Source organism: Rattus rattus, chromosome 14 (genome assembly GCF_011064425.1).
Source record: "Rattus rattus isolate New Zealand chromosome 14, Rrattus_CSIRO_v1, whole genome shotgun sequence".
NCBI lineage: Eukaryota > Metazoa > Chordata > Mammalia > Rodentia > Muridae > Rattus > Rattus rattus.
The window spans coordinates 59181869-59195738 of record NC_046167.1 but is presented as its reverse complement, the minus strand read 5'-3'; the positions used below and the strand labels follow the sequence as shown (position 1 = coordinate 59195738).

Here is a 13870-nt window from a genome sequence, read left to right as displayed (position 1 = left end):
GGGCTAAATTTGATTACCTGTGATGAGAGAACACGGCTATAAGGTAATTTCATTTAAATCTTTTGATATAAGTGTGTGTGTATGCATATATTTTAGGAAGCATCTAGAGTTTTTGTTTCTATACAATTCTCTTGAAAGTCTTTAGTGTTACTTATCCCTTATCTACTTTGCTTTCCCACCCTGTACCCACTCAATTCTTCCTGCTCCATTATTCCCTATCGCCTCTTCCCACAACCTGGGCTTCATCTTCCTTCTCTTGAAAGTGCTCCCCGTGACATTGCATACTACAAGGGTCTCCGTATGTATCCCTAGCTAGTCTGGAAACATACTAAGCAGAACAGTCTGGTCCAGCACTCACAGCTCTGACAACCTTTGTATCTCCTGTGTGAGTCCTGGTGATTAGTATCATGCCAATGAATTTCATGTTTCTAAGATTCTTAATGATGAGTATTTCTTATAGACAATAAGTAGTTAGATCTTGTTTTTAATGCAATAATGCCTTCTTCAATTGGAGAGTTAATCACTTTTCAAGTCATTAATAAGAGGGGATTTCTGGTTCCTATAAGTTTTGGTTGTTTTTCTAAGTAGCTAAATTGCTTCTTTCTCCTCTTCTTCCTCTTCCTCCTCCTCCTCTTCCTCCTCCTCCTCTTCCTCGTCCTCCTCCTCTTCCTCCTCCTCTGCCTCCTCCTCCTCCTCCTCCTCTTCCTCCTCCTCCTCCTCCTTTTCTCCAGTCCCCTGTTAGGAGTTCTCTGGTCTCCTGAGTTAGACTTTTTTTAGCCAGTTTTTATGCTTTTGTTTATTGCTCACAAAACATTTCTTCTTTCCTGTGGCCTTGTTGATGAGACTCTTTCCCTCCTATGTGTATACAATTTTCTTTTTATTCTTCTGCAATAATGACTTATGGTCCTGAATTATTTTGGTTTGTACTTGTTATAAAGTGTCTTAATTTTTCCATTGTTTTATGTGAAAGATACATTTATTGGATATAACTTTTAATTGGTGGTTACTTATTTCTAGGGCTTGAAATAGATAATTTTATTTTTTTTCCCTGATTTTATGGTTTCTTTCAGTAGGCTGATGTCACTTGGATATGTTTGCCTTTGCAAGCGAGCTGTGTATTCCTATGCAGCTAGTGTGTATGTGGCTGTGGGATGCGCATGTCCCAAGGCACCTGAGTGTATGTCAGAGGACGACTTGCGGGAGGCACTTTTCACCTTTTGCCATGCAGGTTCTCGGATGGTACCAGACGGGCATGGTGGGCCAGTCTTTTACCTCCTTAGCCCACTGAGCCATGTCGTTTGCTCTTCCCAGGAAGCTTTTAATAGATGTAATTTTGTCGTTTTCCCCTACGGTGTGTTGTACAGCAGTTTCTGTTTGGCTGTGTGTGTATTTGGAGTTTTCTATTCTTTGTGCTTGACTGCCCATCCCCCACGTGCCACCCTGGATTTGTCATTTCCTCCTACATTTTCATTAAATAAGATTTTCTATATCTCCAGCTTTTATCTCCACTTCTTCTATCCCATGCATTCTTAGAGTTCTCCTCTTCTTCCTCCTCCTCTTCCTCCTCCTCCTTCTCCTCTCTTCCTCTCCTTCCTGTTCCTCCTCCTCTTCCTCTTCCTCCTCTTCCTCATCCTTATTCCCCTCATTCTTCTTCCTTTTTCCTCCTCTCTTCCTCTCCTTCCTGTTCCTCCTCCTCTTCCTCTTCCTCATCCCTATTCTCCTCATTCTTCTTCCTTTTTCCTCCTCTCTTCCTCTTCTTCCTTTTTCTCCTCCTCTTCCTTGTCCTCATCTTCCTCATTCTCATTCTCATGCTCTCTTAATCATGTCCTAGAGTTTTTGGAAGCTGTGGTTAAGTACTTTTCTTTATTGATATATAGATGTTAAATATAAGAATCAGCTCTGAAGAATGCCAGTGTTCACTATGCAAATGTCAACAAGGCATCTCTAATGGGTGATTTCTTGGACTACCAGGCAGCACACGTTAGATTTAAGCTACTTATGAATATTATCCATGCTTCTTCGTTCTGCCTTCTCTTCCCTTCAATCATTACTTATTTGGTTTTTCAACTATATCTCCCATCACTTCATCTCATAATCAAAACAAAATATTTCCTCACAGCCGTTCCCTGCTCAGGTAAATTTTTGTGGTTCTTTGTTGTCGTTGTTGTTGTTGTTGTACTATGTCACTCTACCAGGACACTGAATATTTCCAATCCCCAGGTAATTATTTTTCTAATGACTCATAATAGAACTATGGAATAAACTGGAACTGAAAGGTAAGTAAGCCACTCACAAAGGTTTGAGCTGTTATGACAATGTAACCTGATACAATTCACCTAATTTCTTAGATATCAGGATTTTGATCATAAAGGACAATACAATCCATATCATATTATATAGTATGAAAAGTCTAATGAAATATGATGGGGTAATAAAACTATTAGTTATTAAGCCATATAATAACCCAGTTTCTGTATTGGTCAGGATAGTCCTAAGTCAGGTATCAACTTCTACCCTTTTATCATTTGATCATAAACTACCATTGCTCAAATGTATTTTGTGGCTCTGCCTTAGTAATAACTTTCTCATAAACAAGGTCCTTTTTCATTATGTACATAATAGATACATACAAATATGTTTAATTATTTATTATTAATTATTTATTAAATAGAAATATTTATTAAGTACCTAAAATGAGAAATGACTTTAATATAAAATTAAAGCTTTGGATGACTGAAAGGTAGAAGTAGGTGTAACGTCACTATTTTTTAAAGAGATTCTTATCTACTTGGTTCAGATGCTAGAGGATCCCTCTAGGGTTTTACCCGTTGTCTGGCATTTATAAGATACCTTTCTGTGTTATTTTTGGAAAGTCTGTATTGCTTCCTATCTTGATGCTTACTTGTATCTGTAATTCTATTATTGCATGAGAAATTCCACATACTTGAATTTTCTTGATATTTCTTGGTCTATAAAAATGTTTCAATCACTTATGTATGTAAGGTGTGCTATGAATTTGTTCATCCCTAATGAATATCCACATTTGCTATTAGAATAGAAATACTAAGTACTCTTTAATATTAATAGCTCCAGCATAATGGGGATGCATAGAGTGCCAAAAGTCAATAATTTATATTTTTTGAAAATTCCTATATATATGTTTTCTGAGCAAAAATTAATAAAGGTAAAGAAAGCTCCATTATACACTTTCTTCATTTTAACTTTTTTTTGGGGAAAAAACACCAATAAATGGCCTTTGGGGTGTGTGTGTGTGTGTGTGTGTGTGTGTGTGTGTGTGTGTAGTATGTATGTGTGCATGTGTATATGTGCATACACACATGTGTAGGTGTATTTTGTGTGTGTGAACGTGCCCATGCATATGTGCATGTGTGTGTGTTGTTTCCATCAATTTACTAGCCACAGGCTGAAATTTACATAATCAACATTGACCATTTGTGAGTAGAAAGAAAAGTTTATGAAACACAGTGACTAATTCACGTTTTAGAATTTTTCCATTAAAATCACATCTTAAATGAAAAAATAAGGATATAGATAAATTTTGTAAAGAACCTAAACTCCTGAATCTTTCACCTCTTTTTTCTAGTTTAGGTCCAGAAATCATGGTTATATCTGGCTGATTCACTCATTAGGACTCTGCAACTGTAGCAACTTTGCTAGGGTGATGGAAGTTGGTCCGCCATCTTTGTGACCTCCATGACGCCTTTTCCCTCTGTCTAATTTTCCATTCACTTGTAAATAAGGTAGCCTCTGTCAACAAAGTATCATTCCAAGACATATATTTGAGACTGATGTTCTGTTTAATTCTTGTTCCATGAAGTCTGTGTTTAATACATAGTCTAGAGAAAGCATGGTGGTATACGCTTCTAATCCCAGAAGTGTGGGAATGAGGTAGAAGGTATCTCAGGCTACAATGAGGCAGCCTTTCTCAAGCCAAAATGAAACAGAAAGAAACACACACAGTGTTCTGCAGGCACCAATAGGTTTTGAGCTGTAGGGGGTTCCTTTGGTGGAGGGGTGGGGTGCAGTGGGTGGGCATGGGACAATCAGCGACAGATGATGTAGTACAGCCACGCTGGAGAAGTGCACAGAGGCCAGCAATATGACTGGAGCAAAGGTACTGAACTGCAGGGTGAGGACTAGGATGGTAAAGCTGTGCGACGTCCTGACTGAATGTGACACACCAAAATACTCTACCTTAATTCTAAGAATATATTCCCAAAGGTTACGTTAGAAATATCTACATTGCTGTGCCTGGTTCCCATTTCCTCTCACTGGTTCTACTGCTGGCCTGTGAACAAGGTCCCTGTAGCTGCTTAATAAAAAACTTCTGGATGTTTTCAGAGGAGGAGGAGTTAGTGACTGGATGTCAGTTTTATAAAAATGCATGCAGAGTAAATCCTTTGTCAAGTATAAGAAGCCGACCCATGTAACATCAACGTATTTAGTCAGGTTCATCGCCATTTTATGTAATATTCAGTTTGTGCACAGACTTCACTGATTGTCCCTTAAATATGCTTCACCACATGTGTGTCTAGTAGGACCCAATCAGAAGCATGGACTGCAGCTGTTCTGTCCAGCAAGCCTGACATACCGATTGGATTAGCTGTGCCGCAGACACCCTACAGACACACTTGACTACTGCTTCCTCCTGGAAGCAATTATTCATCTTTGAATATTTCGTTTTGTTTTCCCTGATACCGTGTCTATAAAAAAGACAGGATATGTGGAGAAACAGTTCAGATGACATTAGGTCATTGGTAGTTCCATTATTTAGTTGAAAGGCAGAAAGCGTGACTTTATGTTTAATATTAGAAACATATTTTCTGCCTTTGGGCTCTAAGGTATGTCCCATAGAGCAGTTGTTTTTTCTAAGTAGCTTAAAGATGTAATAAGTCCAGGAAATCTGCCAGAAATTCAGGTCTTCATGAACTTATAATGTACTCATCAGTCCTTAGATTTCACACCTCTCTGTGCCACCTCCAGTTATTAGTTTTGCATCTGATTTTCTGAGAATTGTATTACAAATTAAGTATTTTCCTGATCTATGCTTTATTGCATATTCCCATATGTATTGATAGAGCACTGTTTTGACTAGGACATTGTTTGACTGAGATCCTAAACGTTTATGTGCTAGGTCCCCAGGGTCTGAGTGATGGCAAAATCACTGAGATAGGAAATGGCTTAGGAGCCAATTAGAACATGGGTACCACCCAAGCATGGCTTAACGTTGTCCACTGGAGTTGTAGCTCTCCTGGGACCAGGGCAGAACTAAAAGAGCGGGTTGTTAGAAAGTCGATCCGCTCTAACATTGTGGACATTTCTGCATGCGGACACCACCCTTTCCCGCTTTTCTGCCATACAATTTATTTAATTGAAGCCTTGCCATAGGGTGCAGAGATTTCGGACTTTAGAATTACAAAGCTGTGAGTTAAACTAAGTCTTTCTTTATAAGCTGTGATGGTTTATATATGCTTGGGCCAGTGAGGGGCACTATTAGGAGGTGTGGCATTTTTGGAGTAGGTGTGTCACTGCGGGGGTGGGCTTAAGACCTTAGTCCTAGCTGCTGAAGAAGAGCACCTTCTGATGAAGATGTAGAACTCTCAGCTCCTCCTGCACCATGCCTGCCTGGACGCTGCCATTCTCCTGCCTTGATGATAATGGACTGAACCTCTGAACCTGTAAGCCAGCCCCAATTAAATGTTGTCCTTTTTAAAAAAATTTGGATATTATTTATTTACATTTCAAATGTTATCCCCTTTCCTGGTTTTTCCCTCCATTTACTCCCTATCCCCTTCCCCTCCCCCTATTTCTATGAGGGTGTTCTCCACCCAACCACCCACCCCTTCCCACCTCCCTGCCCTACACTGGGGGGTCAAGCTTTGGCAAGACCAAGGTCTTCTCCTCCCATTGGTGCCTGACAAGACCATCCTCTGTTACATATGCAGCTGGAGCCATGGGTGTGTCCATGTGTACTCTTTGGATGGTGGTTTAGTCCCTGGGAGCTCTGGCTGGTTGGTATTGTTGTTCTTATGGGGTTTCAAACCCCTTCAACTCCTTATATCCTTTCTCTAACTCCTCCATTGCAGACCCTGTTCTCAGTTCAATGGTTGGCTGTGAGCATCCGCCTCTGTATTTGTCATGCTCTGGCAGAGCCTCTCAGGAGACAGCTATATAAGGCTTCTGTCAGCTAGCACTTCTTGGCATCAGCAATATTGTCTGGGTTTGTATGTTTATAGGCTGGATCCCCAAGTGTGGCAGGCTCTGGATGGCCTTTCCTTCATTCTCTGATCCAAACTTCTTCTCTGTATTTCTTCCTGTGAATATTTTTGTTTCCTCTTCTAAGAAGGAAAGAATCATCTGCACTTTGGTCATCCTTCTTCTTGAGCTTCATGTGGTCTGTGGATTGTATCTTGGGTATTCTGAGCTTTTGGGCTAATATCCACTTAACAGGGAGTGCATACCATGTGTGGTTTTTGTGATTGAGTTACCTAACTCAGGATTATATTTTCTAGTTCCATCCATTTGCCTATGAATTTCATGAAGTCATTGTTTTTGATAGCTGAGTAATATTCCATTGTGTAGATGTACCACATTTTCTGTATCCATTCCTCTGTCGAAGGGCATCTGGGTTCTTTCCAGCTTCTGGCTATTATAAACAAGGCTGCTATGAGCATAGTGGAGCATATGTCCTTGTTATATGTTGGAGCATTTTTTTGGATGTATGCCCAGGAGTAATGTAGCTGGGTCCTATGTCCAATTTTTGAGTAACCTCCAGACTGATTTCCAGAATTGTACCAGCTTGCAATCCTACCAACAATGGAGGAGTGTTCCTCTTTCTCCACATCCTCGCCAGCATCTGTTGTCACCTGAGTTTTTTATCTTAGCCACTCTGACTAGTGTGAGGTAGAATCTCAGGATTGTTTTGATTTGCATTTCCCTGATGACTAAGGATGTTGAACATTTCCTTAGGTGCTTCTAAGCCATTTAGTCTTCCTCAGTTGAGAATTCTTTATTTAGCTCTGTACTCCATTTTTTAATAGGGTCATTTGATTGTCTGGAATCTAACTTCTTGAGTTCTTTGTATATATTGGATATTAGCCCTCTTTCAGATGTAGGATTGGTAAAGATCTTTTCCAATCTGTTGCTCGCCATTTTGTCCTAATGACTGTGTCCTTTGCCTTACAGAAACTTTGCAATTTTATGAAGTCCCATTTGTTGAATCTTGATCTTAGAGCATAAGCTATTGGTGTTCTGTTCAGGAAAATTTCCCCAGTGTCCATGTGTTCGAGGCTCTTCCCCTCTTTTTCCTCTATTAGTTTCAGTGTATCTGGTTTTATGTGGTGGTCTTTGATCCACTTGGGCTTGAGCTTTGTACAGGGTGATAAGAATGGGTTGATTTTCATTCTTCTACAAGCTGACTGCCAGTTGAACCAGCACCATTTGTTGAAAATACTATTTTTTCCCCCCCTGGATGTTTTAGCTTCTTTATCAAAGATCAAGTGACCATAGGCGTGTGGGTTCATTTCGTGGTCTTCAATTCCATTCCATTCATCTACTTCCCTGTCTCTGTACCAATATTATACAGTTTATGTCACTATTGCTCTGTAATACAGCTGGAGGTCAGGAATGTTGATTCCCCCCAGAAGTTCTTTTATTGTTGAGTATAGTTTTTTGTTATTCCAAATTGCTCTTTCTAACTCTATGAAGAATAGAGTTGGAATTTTGATGGGGATTGCATTGAATCTGTAGATTGCTTTTGGCAAGATGGCCATTTTTGCAATATTAATCCTGCCAATCCATGAGCACGAGAGATATTTTCCATCTTCTGAGATCTTCAGTTTCTTTCTTCAAGGACTTGAAGTTCTTGTCATACAGATCTTTCACTTGCTTGGTTAGAGTCACACGGAGGTATTTTATGTTATTTGGGATTATATTGAAGGATATCGTTTCCTTCATTTCTTTTTCAGCCTGTTTGTCCTTTGAGTAGAGGAAGACTACTGATTTTTTTGAGTTAATTTTATACTCAGCCACTTTGCTGAAGTTGTTTATCAGCTTTAGTAGTTCTCTGGTGGAGCTTTTGGGATCACTTAAATATACTATTATATCATCTGCAAATAGTGATATTTTTCTTCTTCCTTTCCAATTTGTATCCCTTTGATGCTCTGGCTAGGACTTTGAGTACTATATTGAGTAAGTAGAGAGAGAGTGGGCAGCCTTGTCTAGTCCCTGATTTTAGTGGGATTGCTTCAAGTTTCTCTCCGTTTAGTTTGATGTTGGCTACTAGTTTGTTGTATATTGCTTTTACTATGTTTATGTATGGGCATTGAATTCCTGATCTTTCCAAGGCTTTTATCATGAAGGGGTGTTGAATTTTGTCAAATGCTTTCTCAGCATCTAATGAGATGATCATGTGGTTATTTTCTTTGTGTTTGTTAGACTTGCCATGGCCCTGTTATCTGTTCACAACAGTAAAACCCTAACATGAGCATAACACATTTTGTAGCAGCAGCACAACCCAGCAATGAAAAGAGCCTCTCTTGGTTATGGGATGGGATTTTCATTAGTTCCAAGGAGAATGAAGTGTATAGCATGAAGAAAGCAAATTAAAGATAACTTGCATGCTATGAACACACAGGTAACATTTCTTTATATATTTTAGTTAATTGATTTATATTTTTGATGAGTTTCTATTTTTAAGGAAAATCAAAATCAGTACTAGGGAATAAAGTTGTTTTCCTAGGAAGTAGGATTATAGATAATTTGTACCAAGTAATGCCTGTCATGAGGTAAGTCCTTCATGGAGCACTTGTCTATGATTAAATTTTTTGTTCATCCATCCTATCACATATCACTTTTAAAAAGGATATGGAGCCTATAAGGTTAATTCTTCAATCTAAATTATTTTCTAAGGGCTGTTAACATATGACAGAAAACATATATGCAATAATTAGTCTATCCTGTCAAAATGGTTGGATTGAGGGGAAATGCCCAGGAAATAAGTAAATCACATCTCTGGGTATAGCTTTGAGGACATTTCTAGAGAAGATTAAGAGAACAAGACCCATCTTGAATGGGAGTGGCACCATCCCAGAGGCTGGGAGCCTGGTTGGGATCCAAGAGGAAAGAGGAAAATGCCAGTTAATGCAAGCAAATGCACTCCCCTTCCTGGGAGCAACTTCCTGGTTGCTATGAATGAGCTACTCTGGGCTAACACAGCATCCCCACTATGAACACAAATCCCAGAGACCATGAGCCAAAATAAATATTTCTCCTTACTATGCATATGTCATGTTGTCACAGTGACAAAAAGTCTGATTAGCCAACAAAATTAGTACCAAAAGTGGTGTTATCATTCCGAGTATTCCTGAAAACAATTAAAAACAATTTATAAGTCGCTTGTGCCAGAAATCTGAAAAGTTTAGCGATACAGGATAGGAAAGCTAGAAATGTCTACAATTTAAGCTTAATGAATAATCATGGTGGGAGCGCAGAAGACCAGAATGCTTACATGATTGAAAGTAAACACTGAGCTCTTCAGGTTGCAGAAGGAGAAGGGGACTTGTTTGGGAACTTTAACAAAGATCATTTGTGTTAAATTATAGCAAATAACTTACCTATATTTTGTTCTTGCCTTGAGACTTTCCAAGATGCTGCTGATCTTGGATTGAATAAACAATGAGAAAGCAGTCAGCACAAGTAGAGCGTCCCTGCTTTGTCTGCTTTCTGGCTTCCAGGACAGCAACTGCTCTGCTTTGCCCTACTCTGCCAATATGTATTGAAACCTCTTGAAGAAAGAGGCAAATAAAACTGCCCTAACCCCACTCATTACTTTACAAAATGCTGTGAATTCACAGTGATGGAAAAATCTAACATGTTTAAGTTTTTTTTTATACTTTTATTTTACTTTCCCCTTTGTTAGAAGTAGATTCTCCTTCCATACAGTATATTACGGTCTCCCCTCTCTTGACTCATAGTTTCTCCCACCCCTCACCATTTTCCCTTCTATCCAGATCCACTCCTTTTCTGTCTGTCATCATAAAAGAATGGGCTTCCAAGAGACAACAAAATATAACAAAATAAAATATGATAAGATAAAACAGAAAACATTATATTAAAGTTAGATAAGGTAACTCAACCGAAGGAAAAAGAGCCCAAGAGAGGGTACATGAATCAGAAACCCATTTGTTCACACTTAGGGTTCCCATAAAAATATTAAAGTGAAAGCCATAATATGTATACAGAGGGCCTGGTACTGATCCCTGCCTGCCCTTTGCTTGCTCCTTCAGTCTCTGTGAGTTCACATGAGCTTTTCTTAGTCGATCTAGAGGGGCTTGTTCTGGTGTCTTCCATGACTCTTACACTCTTCTGCAGGGTTCCCTATCTTCTGGGGGGAGATGATTTGATGTAGTACACACCCCATTTAGAGATGAGTATTGTAAAGTGCTTCTCTGAGTGAGGTCTGACTGTAGGTCTCTGTCTTTGTTCCCATCTGTTTCAAAAGGAAGCTTCTCTGATGATGGTTAACTAAGCTACTGATCTGTGAGTGTTGCAGAATAACAGGAGTTATTTTATCACTGTTTATTTTTAGGACCAATAGTGTTTAGTTTTATTGTAGGTCTCTGGTTCTTGGTCACCCATGCAGTGTTAGGTATGGGTTCCATCTCATGGAGTGGGCCTCAAGTCACATCAGTTGTTGATTGGTTACTCACACCAGCTTTGTGTCATATCACCCTAGCATATTGTGCAGTTAGTACCCAGATGTGGATAAATGTTTGTGGCTAACTTGGTTGTACTTATGTATGTGTGTGTGTGTGTGTGTGTGTGTGTGTGTGTGTGTGTGTACATATATGCATGTAACAATAATTAAAGAAAAAAGGAGGCCATGAATTTGAAAGCAAGCAAGGAAGGGTATGAGAAAGTCTAGGAGGAGGGAAGATAAGGGGAAAATTATGTAATTATATTATAATCTCAAAAAATAAAATTTGAGGAGTGGTATTTTATTATTTTTATTATTTTAAACTTTATACATACACTATAGAATTGGCATATGCAAGAATAATATATATGCATGATTGATATATAAAAGCTTAATGTGTCAACATTAATGACAAGTACATACTTAAATATGTATAATTCTCTTGGAAAAAATTATAATGCTTAAATGACCAGAGAAAATATTTCAGTTAAAATTCATAGCATAACTCATATAAATATTTATATTATTTGAAGCTATTGAAGACAGTGAATTCAAAGAACACTTTCATATTTAATAATTTAATTTTGTTACTGAGAATTTACAAATTTATACAGAATTTTAATGTAGAGATCACTTGTTTCGTAGACTTTAGATATATATGGATACATATGAACATACACATATACATATATATGTGCATATATATATATGCTTATATTTGGTTCTTAGTGTGATAAAAAGTTTCTTCTAACAATTTATAAACTTCTGAATTTCTTATCCTTTTATAATGGGTGTGTGTACCTTCTGCTTTTGTAAACATTTATAGAGATTATATGAAATAACGGGTTCCATGAAGAGCTTTAGATACACTTCATTGCATGTGTATCATCCATTGCTTCATCTCCCAAGCAGGTATATGGGTGAAAAGCTGTGGATAAGATTCTCTTCAGCGTCCTGTCCCAGGCAATCCCGAGGGTCTTAGACAGCCCCATGCTTGGATTGCAGGCGATGACTCGACTCGGGTGTTGCTTCTAACACTGGGGCATGGTTTATCGGAAAACCCAAATCTTCTGGGACCTTGAAGATGCACAGTGAACTTTAGGGAGAACTTGAGTTAAGGTTTGAATCATCCCAAGAAAAATGTGACTAGACTCCCCGTGGTCTTTCCGACATGTGTGAGAAGCAGAAGAACATCTCATCGCAAATGGGGAAAATAAAATCCTTCCGTGGGTTTTGCCAGAGAGATTGGCAGCCAGCTGCCTGATGAAATTCTTAGGAAAATGGAGACTGTTGCTAGCAAATGGACAGCAGAGATAAGAAAATTCCAGATCCTGGGCCCGTTCATGCTGCCTGGTAGATTCTTGCTGCTTCTGGTAGGAAAAAAAAAATGTGACGAGAGAGAGATAAACTAGAGGCAGGAGCCAAATGTGTCCATTTTGAAGGTTGTGACACGCTTAGCCTCTCATACAGCAAGCAACACCAAAAATGGTCCCCGAGTGAAGACTGTGCCTCAGGAAGTCAATAGGGTCACCGTTTAAAGCTTTCGTTAGGACTACAGACGCATCAGAAGCAAAGCCCCAGAGTACTGTTCGTGGGGAGGAAAGACAGGCTGAAGGGATGAAGGGCTACCCAGCTCTTCCTAATCAAATAATACTAGATTCCTGGAGAGTTGAGCATTTCCCACTTCCTGTCCTGGAAATTTGAGACACTCAAGAGTCTCACTTTTTCTTTCTTTTTTTTCTTTTTTTCTTTTTTTCTTTTTTCTTTTTCGAAGCTGGGGACCGAACCCAGGGCCTTGCGCTTGCTAGGCAAGCGCTCTACCACTGAGCTAAATTCCCAACCCCCTCACTTTTTCCAAAGGAAGCAATTGTCAAGAAAACCCACAGAAATCTCACAAAGCCAAGAAACCTCTGCTTCAACTATAAGGACCAACGAGATCTGCAGATAAGGATATCTCAGGCTTCTTATGTTCACCAGCAGGAAACAGGATGAGAAACCAAATGGCAGAGACGTGATCCATCCGTAAACCAAACCAATACAACAACAACAACAAGAAGTAGAAATAATATCAGGGAAATGCTCATTAACATATTCAGTTAATATGTATTGAGAGGTGTTAAAAAAACATTGGATTAAAGAAACTAAAATTCAAACCACGGAACCTGGAGTTTATTGGGCAAATATGCAGAGCTGTGGGGACTCATTTCCAGTCTTGAGACGTCATCAAAGAGAATGTAAGATCTGCTGGATTTCACAGCCTCATGAACCTGTGATCCCAGCCAACAGCTCACCCCTGTGTCTAGCACTCCCTCTCCCTCATAATGTATGCCTACGTGAGTTACTATTTATATATATATATATATATATATACAAATATTAATAGACTTATTGTTCTAGTGTAATTATTTCTTCTTTTACTTTGGAAATGGGTACATGACTAAAATACTGTAGTATATCTTGTGTTCTATGAATTTAGCCACATGTCCGTGTTGTAAAACCATATAACACTATATTAGGGAGAGTACAAGATATGAAAAGGAGAGAGGAAATGAGACATGGAGGAGAGAATATGCACATGGAGATGACTGAATTGAGATTGGGATGTGGCTTGGCTAGTAAGAACTAGAAATACACATGGGAATCCGTGTTAGCATCATCAACTGTTTGTCCTCTTTGGCGATGCCATCTCTTGCTGTCTGTATCTTCCTGGGCAGCAATTATGTGAGTAAGGAAAGTTGGCTTTCATGAAAATGCAGCCACCCTAGTTAGAATTCCATCATTTTTATTTGTCTTGAGAAATCATAATTTTGGGGGGTTGGCAAGTTTTGGTTTTAGAGAATCCAGTTGTTCAAAAGATACTTCAAGAGTATGCTGAGTAAGTTTTATAAATTTTGCTTTCATATTTCTCTTCTTCCATGCAGGCTTTGAAATTTGAAAGAGAAGGACTCAGCCAGAACATTCCCATGTCATGTTTAAAGAAGGAAAAAGCATTCAAGAAGTACGTTCCTTAATGTTAAGAGTTTGAGCACTGTAGTGTGTGTGTGTGTGTGTGTGTGTGTGTGTGTGTGTGTGTGTGTGTGTTGTCTTCCTATGAATTAAGTATGGATGGATTTGGATTGCAGGTAATAGGCACCTCTAGATTCACTTAACCAG

At 38.9% G+C, this 13870-nt stretch overlaps 1 protein-coding gene across 1 annotated transcript in view; it reads left to right on the top strand.

The window, feature by feature from the left end:
- The window catches only part of Ofcc1 (orofacial cleft 1 candidate 1), a 284030-nt gene that overhangs the window by 66368 nt on the left and 203792 nt on the right, over nt 1-13870 (top strand). The window contains exon 6 of the mRNA XM_032884243.1: nt 13639-13715. Within this exon, the coding sequence (XP_032740134.1) occupies nt 13639-13715 (77 nt within the window). The remainder of the gene's footprint in view (nt 1-13638; nt 13716-13870) is intronic.